Source organism: Tasmannia lanceolata, unplaced genomic scaffold, assembly GCF_043159265.1.
Source record: "Tasmannia lanceolata isolate RefF3 unplaced genomic scaffold, GAP_Taslan_0.1 ptg000013l, whole genome shotgun sequence".
Classification (NCBI taxonomy): Eukaryota; Viridiplantae; Streptophyta; class Magnoliopsida; order Canellales; family Winteraceae; genus Tasmannia; species Tasmannia lanceolata.
In genome coordinates, this window is record NW_027518690.1 from 50,941,041 (window position 1) to 50,960,689 (window position 19,649).

A 19,649-nucleotide genomic window follows, 5' to 3' on the forward strand; every position below is an offset into this window, starting at 1 on the left:
AGACCTAGTTCTTTTTAGAAATATTTTACAAGTGGGTTGATAGTTGTTTGTTGCAACAGTAATATACTGTTATGTTTGAACTGAAAGTGTTGAAAAACAGTACCGATGGCCTTTGATCTTTTAAAGGTACTCAGCAATGGTTAGGAATGTCATCTGTTGCAAAATGGATGGTGCCAGTATATTTTAAATTTTCTGCAATTGAGGTGTGTTCTATTTTGTTTAAAAAAAAGAGGGGGTGTTCGATTGGTCTTAAACAGTAATTACGGTCCTTTAACCATTCCAGCACTTCCTTTTAGGCATAATATACTAATCTTCTGAGTAACATTAATGGATGGACTGAACACACTTACAAAATGAGCAATGTGTTAGTAGAATATTAGTTGTTGACACATTAATGGAGGAAGTTCCTTCAGACCCCTTGCTAATATTGTAATAGCAAGGGGTGTGGAAATATCAAATCCTTTTGAAAATAAAAAGTAGCCATGCATTTGATATTTGCACACCTCCTGCTAATTAGAGGGTACTGGAGGAAATTCCTCCAAACTGTTGTGAAGCCAAGTTTTGTTGAGCCAAACGTGCCCTTAATCTCTCTTTCTCTCGTATGCAGTGCACACCCTAGTGCCTCGAAAAGTATTTTGTTCCTTCGTATCTATGTCCAAATATTCTTCCTAAAGTGTAAAAGTATTTTTTAATGGAGAATAAATTGGAGTCCTTTTCACCAAAGCTTGGCAGCTAAGTATGAACTTGAAAAAGATAGAGGAATCATTAGAAAATCTCCCTCCTTCCCCCACCATATATGTTAACGCTCACAAATTTATCTAGGCACCGATTTTGTTTTATATATAGTAAGACCATGTTTTAATTCTTAATGTATGATCATTAGAAAAATGAAAAATTATAAAAAGTAATAGATGATTAGAAAAACAAACATAGTGATTAGATGGGTAATCGCAAAACGGAACGGGGTTGATAAGAAAGTTGCGCACGGCATGGGCGACGAAAGCAGGTTATAAATAAATAAATGAAAAGGTGGAAATTAAGTTGGAAACATAAATCTCATATGAGAAAACGGTTCCTACCTACACCCTAGCTTAAAATACAGTGGAGGCCCATCATTGTTTGGGTGATCCAAGCCATCAATTTTAAAGGGCTTAAATACATCCATTTTACCTCCACAAATTGTAGGGTTGGGATGATCTTATGGATCTGATTTTTTGTAGACACCCTATCTATGTGAGGGCCTTTAAAATGGATGGCTTAGATCACCCAAATAATGTGGCCCCTAATGTATTTTAAGCTAGTGTGTAGATATGCGTAGGAACCGTTTTCTCACGTAACAAACACGCCGATAGGATTCCGGGGCGGGTAGGGTTTGTGGAATAGGTGGAGAGAAAGAGAAGAAGAGCTTCTTGTTGTGGTTGATTGAGGCATGGGAAGAGGAAAGTTCAAGGGCAAGCCCACCGGCCGCAGGCATTTCTCCACCCCCGAAGAGATGCGTAAGCAATTTCTCTCTCTCTTTCTCTTCTCTCTTTGCTTTTATTTTCTCATCTTTTTTCCTCCTCTCTTTCTTCCACTTCTAGGCTTACTCTCTTTTTCTTTTTTCCTTTACCCTTTTCGTGCTACTTAGTTGTGTTAGATCTCCACCGACTTCCCGTTTTCTTTCTGGATCTTCCTTTTTCTTTTTTCCATCATTTTTTTCAATTGCTTTGATACGAGGTTGAAGTGAATTACGTTCTGAACTTGGATTTCTACAGTGCCTCTGAAGCCAGGTTGAAGTAAATTGCATTCGTGCAGGAATTCCATCCTGCTTGCACAATTAAATGTGCATGAGCTCTCAAGTTCTAGAAACATCCAGCCATTAATCTCACAATTAAACGTTTTTTCAGAGAAAGAAATTTAAGTAATCTCATATTTATTTTAATAACTTGATTCATCCCTGTTATTACTTTTCTTTTTCTTTTTTTCTTTTGAATGGTTGCAAATTTCATTAAAATAAGAGACTGTGGAGGATCGGCCAGTTAATTGGCCGTGGAGGATGGCTTAGAGGATCTGTAGTCCCACCGTGGAGGTTTGCATCTATGTTTGACGAAATTGAAGATCGGATTGGCGATTCCTCAATCATCTTCATCTATATTAGGAGATCGGCCAATTATGTGTAGTCTAGCTTGTGGGGGTGTGGGGAGGCCAGGCCTAGAATTGTTTGATTTCAGAGAGAGAGAGAGAGAGAGAGAGAGAGAGATGGTCAATCCCAATTCCCAACTTTACAAGGGCAAGAGAAACTAACAAAGCTCAAAGAAAGAAAAGCAAGGAACTGAACAATCAAATGCAAGATAATCAATATTCGCACACGTTGCATACAGTTTTCCTCTCAAACAAATTATGTACTTCCAACTCGCAAGTAACTTTGGACAATCATGACATCAGTTTGAAATAGTATGATAAAAAATGCACCTTTGATGTACTCCTTGTACAACGGCAACTGGGTCAGAAAAAACCATGGTATTTCAGTTTTCTCGCGTATGTAGACTTTTGCTCGCACATCCTTTAGCAAGTAGTAAAAATTCAGCAAGGGTTTAAACACTGCAATTTATGACATTTTTGGGGTGACATGAAGCTCCTGCTGACTATGTGGAACAACTTCCCCCTTCCAGGCGTGCTAGATGACAGTTGTTTCCCTCTTGATCTTCATATAATATTCACAGACTGACCTTTGACGGAACTAACACAAAGGATGATGAAAAGTGTATTGATTACGATCCACGACTTGGGATCTTCTTGTCATATTCCTGCTATCCCAAGTAGCCAAACATATGTTGTGATAACAAATTGATATAAATTGATGTGAATGCAGCTTTGATACTTAATTGATGTGAATCCATGGCATCCAAGAGAAATAATAGATAATCAAAATCAAAATCAAAATCAAGAAAGAGGGGTGATATGAGTAGAAACTGGGAGCGGTTTGTGAACCCAACCGAGGACAGCAATTTATGAACCCAACCAAAGTAGACAGTTTATGAACCCAACTAAGGGGGCGGTTTATGGATCCAATCAGGAAGGGTGAAGAAGGCAATGAAAAAAAGAATGGAAATGAGAAAGATGGGCTAGAAGAATGAGTGAAGAGAACTCTTTCACTAAGTGAAAGAGTTTAGGGATAGAAAGCTGACCTAACATGAAGCATCACACCCCATCAACATATGAAGACATCAAATTTTATTCATATTCAATCATTTTCAATGCTAGTAGGCCTTTCATATCTATAGGCTATGCACGGCAAGTCGAAAATTGGAAAAAAAAATCCTAATCTTTGCTGCGAAACAACTAGTCTAATTATGACCTATTATACTTAAATTACTAACTTATCATTGAAATAAAATTATTACATGGACTCCTGTTTGCACAAAATTATACCGCAAGTGCACGGATCGCGTGTAGTTGCGGGTCGAATACAAGGAGGTAATGTTGATTAGTTTTAATTCTCAACTAAGGCAGAGCGCACAAATTACCCAATGATTTGTCACAAATTAACTGATCACGAGACTCAAGCGAAATAAAATTGGCAAATTTTAACAAGATGAGAAAACTTCAATTAAGAAAAATACTTAGGGATGAAATCCACCATGAGAGAGCGTCAAACTACTGATCATCACACTATTGAATTACATGTATGATGAATTAGGTCACTAGGGAATAAGGTCAGGAGACAATTATTTCCTATGAGTAACGCATCAAACAAGCAATTCAAATCAATTAACATACGTGAATTTATATGAGTCATATCGACAATTATACATACGAACTCAAAGGATGGCATGTATTATTTAGATTGTGTAAATATAAATTTCAATATATTATTTTAACAAAAACAAGCACACAAGTTTATGAAGATCATCAATCCTCCCTTCTTTCATGGCTTCATCGAAACCCTAAGTTGAGGGGTTTAGTTATCCATGGTGAGAATTGAAGAAGAATGAGTTGAAGCAATGTAAATCATTGTACTATTATGCTGAAAATTAAACTCTATGTTGCCAAAAATAAATCTAAATGTAAGAAACTTATCTCAATGAAGAACATTCATGGTATTGAATTAGAAAAAATGATTGGTTGAAGAAGGTATTGTAATGCACCAATAAATCTCCAAAGAACAAAGCGTCTTCTCCAATTGAATTTCTAATTACATTCCTCTCAAAATCGAAAGACCAATCTAAAATAAAAATTCTGGAATTTTAAGAGAACCCTCAAGATAGAAGGCAATCTGTCTTTTAAGGCTTATAAAGAAGATTGCCAAAAATCTTTTCCTAATTAGATAGACCCAAGGTTATCGCAATCTTTACAATAAAAGAGTGGTTCAAGATTTTCCTTCAAAGCCTTGCGATACAACTGCCAAAAATCTCCCGCGTTGAGAGGAGTGGTTGACTTTTATGAGAGAAAGTTGCCACAACTTGACACCCTCACCAATAGGAAATTAAGATCGATTCCTATGGGCTGCACAATATTTCTTTGTGAGAATAAGTAGGGATTCCCCAAAAAACCACTAATTACCAATTTAAGAAGTCTTAATGATATATATCGCCATATATATCATTTCTTCCCTCTCGTAATTCAATTACCAAACAGCAATACGGTGGTTGTTTTTCTAATAATTGAATGTTTCCTTTTTCCATTTGCCCATCCCAAATTAGACCATGTACGAATTAGAAAAGATCCATGTGGGCCCCACTAATAAGATTCGACCCTTTCGGCTTGGGCAGCTTCCATTTGACTCATCTTGGGCTAGAAAGAGGTCAAAACCCTGGATTTTTGTGTTTTTCTCTGACATTATCCCCATTAGACCTGGAACCTGAAAGCAAGAGAAAACAAGCTGAGTAGCTCTGTTCCAAGTATTAAAAATGCATGAATTAATACCTAAATTCACACATTAAAATGTGTTCATCAACTCCCCCTACTATTAGTAAACTATGAGTCTTCGACTTCGAACCCACTAGGACTCCTAACTCATCATGGAAACTAATTCAAGTCCCAAAAATATAAGGACTCTTTTATGTTGCAATCCTTGTTATCACTTAACAACTTAAGTGATCAATTACAAATGACCTATTTGCCACAGCCACTTTAATTTTTTGTAAAAAATTATGTTATCCCTCCTATAACTTAAGAGGGTTAAAAGACAACTAAAAGACATATAAACATTAGAATATGGGCCTTGGGATGGTTCCATCACACAACCTTCGTTCTATGATTAAAGAAACATTTCCATTGGAAGTTTGAAGATTGTCTCTTAGGGAACTTCAGAGTAATTCGGAGTTTGCGTCTGAATTTACTAGGTGACTGAAACTTTCCAAATCTTTTCTGGGTCAAATCAGCTTTGTTTCAATTTAGAATCAATAAGAAAATGAAAAAAGGATAAACGCATCCAAAATTTGAAATATTCTATAGAAGTACTAGAAATGGCATCTTACAATTTCAATATGAATAATTAAATTCAAATAGATATAGTAGTTAGAATATAATTTCTGCTCTACTTTTACTGGGTCCAAAACAAGTATGAATTGTTCTCTTGGTAAGATTTATTTCACATAACAAAGTTCGAATTTGATGTTGCATGTATGGAATAAATAGTAATTAGTCATTATCCTAGCTCATTGTCAGATGTCATACATCAACATTATCAGAGGATTGCAAACACATTAAAATATGAATGTATCATGTATGGAACAGTGGCCAAGACCCATGGTGTTGACAACTGGCCCAATAATTTTTGGCTCCATTCTTCGTTGTTATGTGGACCCGGCTAGCATTATAAATGTGGGGATGTCACAGGTGGAAGTTCTAAGGTCTATTATAGACTTATAGCCTTCCCACCTGATAACATGCTTAATGTGATTTGATGGATATCCTCCTTGATTCCTCATCTTGCATTCATAGAATTTTTAGGTCAGGCACCCTGTTTTACTTTTAGTACCATATTTTCGGTGTTTTGTCAGGCCTTGTTTGATTTCATCTTCATTTGTAATTTTGAGTTGATGGTACATTATTTTCCCACTCAAGTTTTGCTCCATTTGCTATGATGACTTCATGGCCGTTATAATGTTTAAGCTGTCCCCATCTTTACTTTTTGTTTTATGAATAACTGCAGTTGCTGGTACTTCTACTCGTCCTCGCAGTTTTAGACAGGTATAATTCATGACGAAAATAATTTTTTTTGGCAGATATCACATAGTTTTATGTTCATATCAGAGTTTTCCAAAGCGCATCTTCTGAATTCTTTTATGAATATGATAGAAAACTATACATTTGTCTATTATTGGCCATTAAAGAACCTTCCATTGCTTATTGCCGTTCTTTTAATTTAATCAAGTTTAAATGGCCTTTGTTCCATTAGTTGTGTGATGGCATTGTAGTGCCAATAACAATTTAGGTATTTATTATTTCTGGATGCATTTAGTAATTTTTCTTTGGAGCTCATTATTTCCCAACTTATTATTAGTGATGAGAACACGCTTTACACCAGTATACTAATGCATGGCTAGTAATATATTAACAACATCTTGTTTTAGATTCTCTGTTCAGTATGTGTCATGGCTAGTAATATATTACCAATATCTTGTTTTAGATTCTCTTTTCCGTATGTGTCATTGCTGCACGATTTTGGGCTAGTGAGTAGTGATTGTGAATTCCGGCACGAGGGATCATATTTATCAGGGTGGGAAGCGAATGCAATAAGTGATGCATGAAGTGAGGGGTCGAACATGAGAAAATCTGGGAAGTAGAAAGTACTAAGGAAGCATTGAGCAACGTAAAGATATTACTAGAGGGAAGCGTCATGGGAAGTGACATGAAGCATTTAATATAAGCCTCATTGGGAGCGAATGAGAAGCATATAAAATAGATAGGATAATAGTAGGTTAGGGAGGAAGGGATAATAGTAGGTTAGGGAGGAAGGATTAATGTAGGTTAGGGTTACAACTTACAAGTATTTAATGAGTACTTTACATCTGATTAGCATTATAAGTTTATGAGGACTTTACATCTTTTTAGAATTATAAGTTTATGAGGGCTTAACATCCGATTAGAATTATAAGTTTTAGGGATTATGGTTCTAAAAGCTTAATGTTATTTAGAGTCATTCAAAAAAGTGTTTTTTTATTTAGATTTAATGGTTAATGCCAAGTTTTTGATAAAAATTCACCTACACTCAAGATAACATAGCTGCTAATGTTTTCTTATAACTCCTCCCATTGGCTTATATGGTGTGGGCCCATACGTAAAAACAAAACAAAGTCGGGAGAAAAGGAAAAGAAAACGAGAATACGTGTACGACCCCTGTCTTCTCTCCCTCTTCTCTGAAACGACTAATTTTTCTCTCCCATTCTCTGGAAAACCCTAACACCTCCAAACGAACGACAGGCTCTCCCTCTCGCTCAAATCTTCTTCTCTCTCGTTTAGGGTTTCACCTCGACGGCTTTTCAACCTTCTTCTCCTTCGACAGTAATAGTCATGAATTATTAAAAGGGATTCTTTTTTTTTAATGGTAATTAAAAGGGAATCATGTTCCTCTAAATTTCTATGATGTCCTAAAGGTAGCCCCAGATTCTTCTGCTCCAGTGAAACAAGTAACAATTTTGGGTACTGGAATAGAGATCGATAAAAGCTCCATTAGCTTGTTCAATTGATTGGGCAAAACCTGCGCAAAAATGACCAAAAAGTCATCAGCTTTCTAAAAAAATTTCATATGTCAATTGAGGTTACCATGGTCCAATTGTAGGGCTTCTTTGCAAGTTCAGTCTCCGGATGATTCAAATCAGGACTACAAAGACTCAAGAATTTGCTAGAAAAACAAGTGTTTTGGAATACCAGCAAGAGGTGTAAATCATATCCAGGCTACTGAAGATTTCTTTTATTTTTTTTCTTCTAGGTTTGCCAGGCACTTATATAACTATGGGAGCACAAGAAAATGGGCCTTTTAGTAATAAAATAGGCTGGAGTGAAGAAGCTACACATATTGCAAACAATCCATTTTTAAGAGCAGACGAATTACATTGAGATTGAGTAACATTTTGTACTGGCCAGAGTGATACGGAAGGAAGTGGCACTCAAATTTCAGATAAAGAAGAGAAATCTGGTATACAAGTGCTATGATCATGGGGTTAAAATCAATGGATAGCATATGTGCGTGAAACAAAATCGTTGCTGGTAGCGAGAGGGAGAAGACGAAAGATGTTTTAGGGTTTTCTCAAAGGGGAGAAATTATCAGGGAAGCAGGATTCGTACCTGAGGGTGGGGATTCGAGATTCCCCGAATCGCGAAACGGAATCGTGATTCGATTCGATTCCCCGATTCTGGGGAATCCCGAATCGATTCCGTCGGAACCTCGATTCCCAATTTATGGAAACCCCGATTCCCACTTTATAGGAACCCCGATTCCTTGCGAATCCCAACTCCCCAGCGACTCCCGGCGATTCCCCAGCGAATCTCCGGCGAATCTCTGTCGACTCTCTGGCAAACCCACGATTCCCGCTTCCAACCATCCCAGGAGCCTTCGATTCCCACTTTCGAATCCCGAATCGAATCCCGCTTTCGATACCCGCCTTCGAATCCCGAATCGAATCCCGCTTTCGATTCCCGCCCTGGCAACCTTGGAAATTTTAGCCGTTTTAGAGAGTGGAGGAAAAATAGGCGCCCGTAATATGTTTTCGCACATGTGCGTGGGTCCATTTAACGAGCCAATGAGAGGAGTTATAAAGGGATGTTAGCAGCTATGTTAGCTGGTAACGTTACCAGCAACACTTTCCTCATATATGTGTGTGTGTGTGTGTGTGTGTCTATATATATATATATGAGAAAACGGTTTCTACACACAAGTGTAGATAAGTTATCTACACACTAGCTTAAAATACAATGGAGGCCCACATTGTTTGGGTGATCCAAACCATTCATTTGATTGGCCCTCACATAGATAGGGCTTTCACAAAAAATCAGCTCCATAGGATCATCCTAACCCTCGAACTGTGGAGGCAAAAAATGGACAGATTTGTGAAGGTTTATACACATCCATTTTAATAGAAATACCAGCTTCGAACCGTGGAGGCAAACAATATGCCCTCCACTGTATTTTAAGCTAGTGTGTAGATAACGTATCTACACTTGTGTGTAGAAACCGTTCTCTCTCTCTCTCTATATATATATATATATAATCTCTCTCTCTCTCTCTCTCTCTATATATATATATATATATATATATAGAGAGAGAGAGAGAGAGAGAGAAGTGTTCCTGCGCAGCTGCTCAGATAGCTTATCTGAGCAGCTGCTTCAAAAACTCATGTGGCCCCACATTTTTTGGGTGATCCAAAGCAGTGTTTTAAAACTCGGTGACTCGGCTCAGAACTCCGCCGAGTCGACGCGGATTTGCAATGGCCGCGTTTTGGTGTCCCGAACTCGGGAGTCCTGGCCGAGTCATGGCCATTTTGAACAACCGACTGTTTGCCGCTGAAAAACCCCATATACCCTAACTTACGAAGAAGAAGATGGAGGAAATGTATATCTAGCCTTCTGTTTTACATGGGACAACCACTCTATTGTAAAATAATAGTCATAAATATAACAAAAAGTGGTGTCCAAGTAAAACATGAGGGCAAATACATTACTTACCCAAAAGCAATACAATATTTTATTTTATTTTTGGGCAGTGTAATGCCAGCCCCCCTTTTGCTTCTGTCTTATTCTCTACTTTCCCATCACAAATGAATCAGCTTCACATAAAAAGTGCCTTGTTTTTGCTGCCTACACCGTCATTTGACTCATCTTTATTAATTTAAATAGGTGTGAAATTTTATTACAACTCCCAATTTTTCAAAAGAAAAGAAAACACATGTTGGATTATTGCAATTATTAAAGAGGAGTGATAAATTCACCCCCTTGTGTTACAGTATTCATCCCCTATTTTTCAAAATGGATTGTACAACTCACACCATAGAATGATGAATGATCCAAACCGTCCATTTGACAGGCCACAATGTAAATAGGTGTCCCAAAAATCATTTCCATAGGATGATCCTAGCCGTCTAATCTATAGAGGCTTGGATGATCTAAACCATTCATTTGTTGGGCCCTACTTAAATGGGTTTGGATTTTTGTATTTTTTCTTTTATTTTTTTTAATAAAAGATAACGACTCATCTGACTTGACCGTGTCAACCGCGTTCTTGGCCGCGTCAACCGTGTCCGCGCCGAGTTGACAAGGATTTTCTTCGGCCGCGTTCCGCGTCAAATCCGCATTTTTAAACACTGATCCAAAGCATTCATTTGGAGGGCCCTTCCATGGATAGGGTGTGTACCAAAAATGAGCCATTTAGGATCATCCTAACCCTACCATTTGTGGAGGGAAAAAATGGTCAGAAACAGTGTCTATCCATTTTCCCCTCCACCTTTGATTGGGTTAGGATGATCATAAAAGGGCTGATTTTTTGTACACCCCCTATCCATGGAAGGGCCTTTCAAATGAATGCTTTGGATCACCCCAAAAATGTGGGCCACATGAGTTTTTGAAGCAGCTGCTCAGATAAGCTATCTGAGCAGCTGCGCAGGAACATTACTCTCTCTCTCTCTCTCTCTCGCTCTCTCTCTCTCTCTATATATATATATATATTTATTTATTTATTTATTTATTTTTTTCTTGTACATCATCAATATTATGAAATGTTACTATAATGTATGGCCACAAAAATTGTCTCCCAACTTATAAATATTAAGTTATGCTGGAAATTAAAAAAATAAATGGATTTCCTCTTCACATTGAACCCATAATAATTTTTTTTCAAGTTTGAAACATCTTAGAATAATAATAATAATGGGGCTTTTTGTGTTTCTTCTTTGTTACTGATATGTGAGAACCCAAATCATGATTTCTTCAAGTCACATTACATTTATCTTGAACACAAGATTTCATCAATATAATGACTCTAAACCTCTAAGATGGGAGGAATATTTTCATATATATGGAAAAAATTTACATTATTTCCTTAACAGTTAACTCTTAGCAACTTGACTTGGACATTTGCATCATTGTGCACTAGTGCGAAGCCCCAGGTTTTGCTACCAGTAGCTATATGTGACTTTGTTCCTAGCTTGAAGTTTCCTGGGGGTAGCAATACCAGCTTTCCCTTCCATAAAATATGTGACTTTGTTCCTAGCTTGAAGTTTCCTGGGGGTAGCAATACCAGCTTTCCCTTCCATAAATTGTTTTCAATGAATTAGGAGCTGACAGATACTATTGTTTAAAAAAATGCATTGACAGATATTTTGATTTTGTTAGCATTTTCTATCTGTTGTCTTGTTTGCCTACTCTTGTTTTTTTTATCTATTTGTGTTTAAGAAGAGTAGATCTCTTTGATACTATCAGGAAAGAGCTGAAGACAAAGAAGAAGAAGAAGAAGAAGAGGAATCCGGAGAGGAATCTGAAGAAGAAATTGAGGTCAACGAACTATCTTGTTGATTAGTCTTACTTCTGTTTCATTTATTTGTTTCTTTCCATTGGTATGACTCAATATTACATTCAGTTGCCTTTTGTTTGTAACTGGGTATGAATGTTGTTGGCAGAAAAGGAAAGGCACCCAGGGTGTTATTGAGATCGAGAATCCTAATTTGGTAAAACCGAAGAATGTGAAAGCCAGAGACATTGATGTAAGTTGCACATGCCATCATTATCATTTCTCTTGCATTGCATCAGAATTTTATGTCTGAAAGCCTTGGCATGTTTCCATTGGATGGCATATTGAATGATAATTCTGTTGGACTGGTTTCAGCCCCACTGGCTAGGCTTCAATAGGCACAGTTTCATAAGATGGCTGAAAGAGAAGTTTTTCTTCTTTTCATCATGTGACATTTGTCTTACTAAATGATGCTGCAGCCTATATTTTGTGCACACACACATACAAACTTAGAATTAGGTGTGACACCCATGCCAGTTTGTCTTGTGCTATATGTAAATAAGTAAATATCAAATAAGACAAACTTACATGGAGCATTGAAATGCCTCTGAAACAGAAGAGTAGCCTGTTTTGAAATAGATTTTATAAATATTGAATTCATCCGCTATTGTTATTTTACTATTTTAGTCCCATCCTTTCCGTACTTTTCTTTCACGAATGTATTCTCATGGGAGCTGATGTTCTTACTCCCTACTTTTGATAGTGTGCACCCCCATTTTATTTTAAATTTCTTTTATTGGCCGGTGATAGTTTTTGGGTTCTTTAACAATATCACAAAGTTTAAAATGAAGAAAGGATGGCAATGTCAAAGCAAGGGAGTGTGAATATCATGTCCCTTTTTTACTACATTTTTTAGTTGGTTATTTGGATTGATTAGAATGTGCTGACTTTTGAGTATTATTGTTCTGATGGTATAGATCGAGAAAACAACTGAGCTCTCAAGGCGTGAAAGGTATGCATATCTTATTTATGCTACCTTTCTATAGGACTATTTGATAGATTAGTCCACTTTTGCTTTTGCTTACACGTGAGATGATGGTTACCCTTCTGGATTCTTGTTTCTTAAGTTTTGTCTTAGAGCTTTGTTTGTTTATGTCAAGCTATTTCTAGTTGTGAACTAAGCTTGGATTTCTCTTCATTCATGTTGAGCCTCATGCTATAATATTGGTTTTGCTAGATGTTGTTTATGTTTTACCTTTTAAATCTGTTAGTTTACAGTTAGAACAGTGAACCCATGCTAAGTGAGAGTCTAAGTAGGAGCCTTGCTCCATGTGATTACTTGGTAAGTCAGTCTGCTGACAGTTTTGTGGAACTAATTGTTATATGGCAGCCAACTATAAAAATCTTCGCGCAATACATCAACCTCTTTTCTTTTCAAAAATACATCATCTATAGTATACAAGCTTCTAGAATCATAAGGCTTGATGGCATATTGCAATATTAATATGCAAAGGTTCCATTAGATTTGTTTGTCTTTAGGTTAAATATACCGGAATCAACTGAGACTTTGACGTGCTTAGATTTTTTTATAATTAAGTTTTAGTCATTTAGGAGATTTTATTCCCATTTATAGATTATTTGACTCGCAATAGGTTCTCAAAATCCCTAGCAAACAGGGCTTAAGGGTGCGTTGGACAGCTGGAATGGTGGAATCTGGGGCTGGAATCGATATCCTATTTTTTTGTTTCCACCCGATTCCAGCATTTGGTTCAAAAAATGAAGAGAATGATGGGGGCAGAAATGAAGCCGGGGTGGAACTAAAGGGAGAAAATGCTGAGTCTGTTTCCTTCCCCTAGAGGTGGTGTTCTAATTCCGCCTTGGATGGACTGGAAATTTTATTGAAATTTTCTGTGTTAAATTTTTATTCCAATTTGTTTATTCTATTTCTAGGGGAATTCCAAAATAAGACATCCTGATTTCAGCAATTTCAACACAGGTTAATACACAGGTTATTAAAAACGAAAAGTCAATGTCTCCCTTTCACACTTGTAAACGCTTCTAGCATCCTATTTCGATTCCGATTTGGATTCCCTGGAGTGGAGGATAAAATTTAAATAAAAAATTCAATTTAAAAAATTTCATTCCAACAGAAGCATGCCACCTTTTGGGGTGGGAAATAGACAGAGTAGGATGCCAATTCCAACACCAGATTAAATGCATCCTAATTTGCCACCAAACACGCCATTGGAACCAACACTGTCGTGAAGTTTAAAGCTTAAGCCCTTACCTAATAGATGTTATTTCCAATCCTGACCATTTAATTTGCATGATATTCTTTTGACGTTGGTTGCAACTAGGTGCATGATGCAGAAATCAGTCAATTCACTTTCTCATGAAATGATGAGATTAATCTCACTAAACAATGTTTTTTTAATCACAACTCTATACAAAAAAGTAAAAGGCTGATTTAGTTGGGACAGAGGTGAAACAGCCTCATTCTTTGCTTTAGAATGTGATAGTTTGTCCATTCTAACGTTAGTAAGAGTGAAATGAAGTCGCTCAAAAGAAAGGTAAAGGTAACTATTTCTCTTTTCCGAGAAATTATATGGTGCCCGACCGTCAAGTCCCGTGTGGGCGGTGCCGCTCTTGATATTTGATCCAATAGCAGGGTAGAGGGCAGTGTGAGAACAACAATTGCTTGTTAATTAAATATTTCGGATGCAGGACAATACTTAGAATAGGGAAGATCCTACACTCCTAAAGGGATAAAGGTTTAGGAAATACTTAGGGCTAACACAGAATATTAGAAAACACTTAAAAGACTAACCTAGGGCTGAATTAACACGTGATTATTTTACGGGTAGCAGCAAAACGGGGTCAAATTAGCTCAATTTAGGCCAAAAGGGCATTTTGGTAATTTCTACAAATCTGCAAATTGGTTTAATACTGTTGTCCAAGTCTTAGGTTAGGGTTTAGAAGGTAAAAGAAAGGTTAATCTAGGGTTTAGGCTCTGATTTGATTGTAGGTTTAGGCTATGGATCTTTAAAAGGTTTTCGAGCTTGAAAAGGATGCGAATTTTCAATTAGGCTCAAAAGGAATTTAAAGCTACAGTTTTTGGGTATTTAGGCTGAGGTTTAATCATGAAAACAATCCTTCAAAGTCTCGAAACGAGATCTTGAAGAACGAGAGAGATCTATGGATTTTGGGTTTTTGTATTTTATGGTTCAAGAAGAAAGAAAAAAAAAATTGATTTACTAACTTTCTTTGTGCTGATTTGATTGAAGAAATAGAAAATAATAGAGGAGAGGAGATGAAAGAAGATGGTTCCAAACCACCAAGAGGAGAAGAGAAGAAGAAGTCCAAGCCACAATAGCTCTCACAAAAGAAAATCTCAATTCTATTCAATATTCAAAAGTCTCTTTACATTGCTTTGATAAGATATATTTGTAAGCAAAGAAACCCTAGAAGATAACCTAAAGTAAAAACTAATCTTAACCACTCATCTAATCTAAAGCAAAGCTAAATAAAGATAAAAACTTACCAAAAATAGTAATCCCGTATTTGACCCCTTCCTAAAAACAGTCATAATTTGCTCAAAACACATCCAAATCATGTGATCATGGGCTTGTTAGATAGGTAATCGAAAAACCTTTCTAAAGACACCAAAAACACTTCAAACGAATGAGATTTGATGCCTAAAAAGTAGCCTACAAATAAAATGACGAAAATAATAGTTAAAATATAAAAACTTGCTCAACGCCAACGACTGAAATAATCTTTATGATTTTCATCCGCATTAATTTCTTTTTTGACGAAGATAACAGAAAATTTATTGAAAAAAAATAAATTTTCTTAATAAATTACATGTGCACATTAATGGGCAAATGTTGCTCTCAATATATCTTGGATGTATCTTGGATGCTCCAGACTTGGCTTGTGAGTTAAATATTTGTGAGATGCTAAAAGGTAAAAGTTTTCGACATGCAAATAGTTGGAAGCAGGAATCTCTACTCAGAATGGGGAATCTCGATTCCTCGAAAATCGATTCGGAAACGGGAATCTTCTCGATTCTCCGATTTTTGTGAATCCCGTTTCGGAAACGTGGGAAACGTGAAACCCACTCTATGGGAAATTCGATTCCCACTCTATGGGAAACACGTATCCCACTCTATGGGAAGCACGTTTTCTATCTACGCTCCTTGTCTCTTGCTAGTCCTCTTCTCTTCCTCTTCTTAATATTTACATGTGAAGTCATTTAAGTACTTAAGATTCACATGTAAATAAGGGAATAACCCCCATTTGAATCTATTAAAAATAGTTTCAAGACCCAAATCTAAAATGATAAGAAGTCAACTTTCCAGTTCTAGTACATAATTTGAAAAAAATGGTCGGGTCAAAATCTTAACTTCCAAACGATGGGGTATTTTTTCAATTTTAAAAATTTATAAATTCTATCATGTCCTAACATTATTAAATCTGAAAAGTCCGGTAAAAAAAATCTCATAATTTGGTTTCTAAAATTTTTTCTTCTTGTCAAGCACTGGTCAACGCATTGGTCAACACAAGCATTTCAGCTGATAGTGATTTTCCTTTAAGTAAATGTTGGATTTTTAATAAAAAGTATTTTTTTTAATATTTGGTTCATATAATTATTTCTTATATTTTTTTAGTAATTTTTTATTATTTTAAAATTTGTAAATATTAAACTATTAAAAAAATTCTCCGACCCTTCACGGTTCCCACCTTCCTGAGCCATCGCTTCCCGCTTCCCTCTCTGGCAACCTTGCTTCTAACATCAACGATCTTTCTTTTCTCCGGATGGTCGAATGGGACAATGAAATCAAGTGGAGATAGATGGTTCAACACTTCAACATCATCTTCCTTGTTTGGTGCTCCGAAGGTGTCTGCAATTCCCCTTGTGGAAAAGCAGAGTATTTTGTCATTCAATCGAAGGTGTTTCTTTGGTAATTTTCTTGTTTTGTATTCCTTGATGGTGATATTGGGCCCATCATACCATTCAAAAAAAAATATTGGGCCCATCATCCCCCTTTTTTTTGTGATTTGGGCACCCAGGTTCTGGTCCCTCTCTCCCTCCTGTAGCATTTTGTTGCACATTTGAATTAACTTGTGAATTATCTAAGAGTGAGGATCTGTGGGGAGATTTCCAAAGCATTGCAATGGTTTTCAGGAATGCATGGATGAATTGTCAAATCATTTTTGGGTACCATTGGCATAAAAGGCGCCAATGAGGCAGAAATTTCAGCACTTGTAAACCGGCCTTCAAATCTTCAAGGAGGAACCTTCTGGTCGGTTAATGGTTAAGGGCGGAGTGCGATTCGACTACCATGATTGCTTGGGTTCAATCTAGTGTTGGGCCATGGAGCGTGATGTATGCAATTATGGAGGCAGTGGATCTCTATCAAGAATTGTCATCTATTCAACACACCCTGAGAAGCACAAATGAAATCGCAGATACTGCTAGGAAGGAGTAGATCGAGAAATTTTGGTTGAGTCAATCTCCCTCTCTTCTAGATAAAACCCCTTTTTTTTAGGGGATGGTACCCCGTTTATTTTTCTATGCTGTAGTAGGGCAAGCTCATCCCCCATAGTTTTGCTTTCATATTCAATAATTAATATATTGATGTTACCTTTCAAAAGAAAAGGATATGGAGCACTCTACGTGGGATTATGGAACATGACTCGCTATAATTTAAAGAAAATAAAGTGAATCCCTATCTTGATTACATGGAATGGCTCGTTATAATTCAAAAAAAAAAAAAGAAACTCGATTATAAGATTAGCATAAATTATATAACCTTTATCTAATTTCAATAAAAAAATTGTTTATCTCGACCCTTCAAAGCTTAAAACCTCCCTCATATCAAGTGTATTGTATATGCTACTTTGCGGTTGAAGTTTCTATTGCTTATTGTCATCGCCATCACTCTTGTTTCTCATCACTCAGTTCTATTATATAATACGATGTCTGTATGTTGTTTTTCTAGTCAAGTATATGTGTTCTACGCAGTTTATTTTCTCACAATATGCATCTGCAGAGAGGAGATAGAGAAACAAAAAGCTCATGAGAGATACATGAGGCTACAGGAACAAGGAAAAACAGAACAAGCAAGAAAAGATTTAGGTAATATATTGGAAGTTGATGGTTCTTTCCTTTTCCTTTTTATAACATTGTTGCATTTCATTTTACTATCAGATGCTTATGTTTGACTTGTATGTCTGCTATGGGTTCCTCAATTTTTCAAAAAGAATGTAATACCCCTATGGCAGTCTTTGGCATTATTATTTTCAGTTTTTCCTCACAATGTCCTAAAGGCAACCTTCCACTTCCGAGTCATAGCTTTGTCAATCTTGTTTCTTTTCACTCATTGTTCAAAGTAACTAGGCCTAGTGGAGCATTATAGGTTCAATACTGGTGTAGCCTTAAGAAAATAAAAGAAGTTTTGAAGATAAAAAATGGAAGCACTCTTTATAGATTGTAGTGCATCTTTTATTATTATTATTATTATGATTATTATTTTGAGTGGTAGAAGATTTTATTAAAAGCAAATAGAGACCGAGCAGGCCAATACAACAAGAGAAAAAAATAGAAGATACACTAGCAAGCACCCCATAGGGCAAAAAAGGAGATATCTAGGGAGGAAGAAAATCAAATGGCTCCACAGCCTCCATCGAGATACCATCTCTAGCTAATCTATCAGCCATCCTGTTGGCCGATCACCTTACGTGATGGAAAGATATATTAGCGGCGCCCACCCTATCTAGGGGCTAGGATCTCATCAAAAAACGAAACAAATCTCCATGGAGAGGTATGGGAACTACTCAGCCATCTCATCACATTAAGAGAGTCCCCCTCTATCTCCACTTTGTTCAAATCTTCTCTCAAGAAACTTTATTCCTTGATAAACTTCAGTTGCATCTGCATGTCCTATGGGACCCGAAAATGGCCATCTCACAACTCCATGCTCATCCCTAAGCACTCCGCCAATGCCAGATGAGCCATAAAAGTTCATCTTCAACAACTTTGATGCTAGAGGCCCCCAATCTTGTACGACCCTGGGTACAAGTTCTGCATCATAGCAAATATCCTTCCATCCATGCCATAAATCGTAGGCCGACACAAACGTAAAGCATGGAAGGGTCCTCACCCAGGAAATAATGATGGATATCACTTCATTGTATAGAAAGTGTGATCTCTTTGAGTATCCTTTGAAGACATGCATTTCGCTCTTTCCTCAATACCCATTATGTTGCAAGTAGAGCCACACTCCATAGAATCTTCCCCTTTTCCCCTCCATGGGACGTTAGACCAACTTTCCAATAGTTCTATGAGCTTTGCTAAGAAGACCCGTGATATGTCAAATCTCGACAATATCCTACTCCATATCTCTCTTGCCCCCTTACAATGTAAATGATCCACTCTTTCCCCAGCTGCTATAAATAGTGAACAATGATCAATGATCCACATCTCCCGGGCTCTAAAGAAGTCCGCCGCCTATATTCTTTCAAGGCAAGCGGCCCGACCAAAGGCACATACTGTAGGTGGTTCTTGGATGTTCCAAATTGTGGCATCTTTGGAGGGCACAGGGCAACTTTGGTTAGTATATCTTTTATTAGCGATCTTCCCAATTACGCCAGCTTTAATGATTTAATCATGCATAATTTTTTATTTTTTTTCAAATATCAATTGATTGTTCATCTTCTTTATGATCCTTGCAATCATTAATTGTTTTCATGATCTTCTCATATTACTGTTCCTGCTGTAGAGCGCCTATCCCTGATAAGACAGCAAAGAGCCGATGCCGCAAAGAAACGAGAGGAAGAGAAAGCTGGTATGTTCTCTGACACCCCACCAATTCCTTCTCTGTGTTTTCTCCTTGACATTGATGCATACTCAAAAACCTATTTTCCCAGCCAAAGAAATGAAAAAGACTGAAGCTCGCAAGTAATCGCAGATTCGAAAAAAGAAAAGAAAAAAGGGTTACTCATTACTAGTAATAGAAGTGGACATGCTTCATGGACTTCTAAGCGTTTTGCTATGAAGCAACTAAATGTCATACTTGTATTGTAATTTGTAAGCTTGAAGTTCATTTTTACTATGTGTTTACATACACAGAATGGCCTACCTTTAGTTTGCCGGTGAATTTTTAGTTCTATTGAGCAGGGGTAGCTGTTTCCTTAATGTGGAGATGGAAAATTTCTTCTA

General features: G+C 36.9%; 1 protein-coding gene across 1 annotated transcript; it reads left to right on the forward strand.

The window, feature by feature from the left end:
- Positions 1–1,306: 1,306 nt before the first annotated feature.
- Positions 1,307–19,649, forward strand: LOC143890527 (uncharacterized). The gene is made up of 8 exons (XM_077395257.1): positions 1,307–1,496; positions 6,137–6,174; positions 11,398–11,469; positions 11,595–11,678; positions 12,403–12,437; positions 17,482–17,567; positions 19,210–19,275; positions 19,358–19,649. The coding sequence occupies exons 1-8, from the start codon at positions 1,430–1,432 to the stop codon at positions 19,390–19,392; spliced, it is 483 nt and encodes a 160-aa protein (XP_077251372.1). The 5' UTR covers positions 1,307–1,429; the 3' UTR covers positions 19,393–19,649.

What these genes read in the sequence shown, in the direction of transcription:
- LOC143890527 (XM_077395257.1), top strand. Translation starts at nt 1,430, where the DNA reads ATGGGAAGAGGAAAGTTCAAGGGCAAGCCCACCGGCCGCAGGCATTTC. An exon ending in CTCCACCCCCGAAGAGATGC is followed by an intron (nt 1,497 to 6,136) that starts GTAAGCAATTTC and finishes GAATAACTGCAG; the next exon opens with TTGCTGGTACTTCTACTCGT. An exon ending in AATCTGAAGAAGAAATTGAG is followed by an intron (nt 11,470 to 11,594) that starts GTCAACGAACTA and finishes TGTTGTTGGCAG; the next exon opens with AAAAGGAAAGGCACCCAGGG.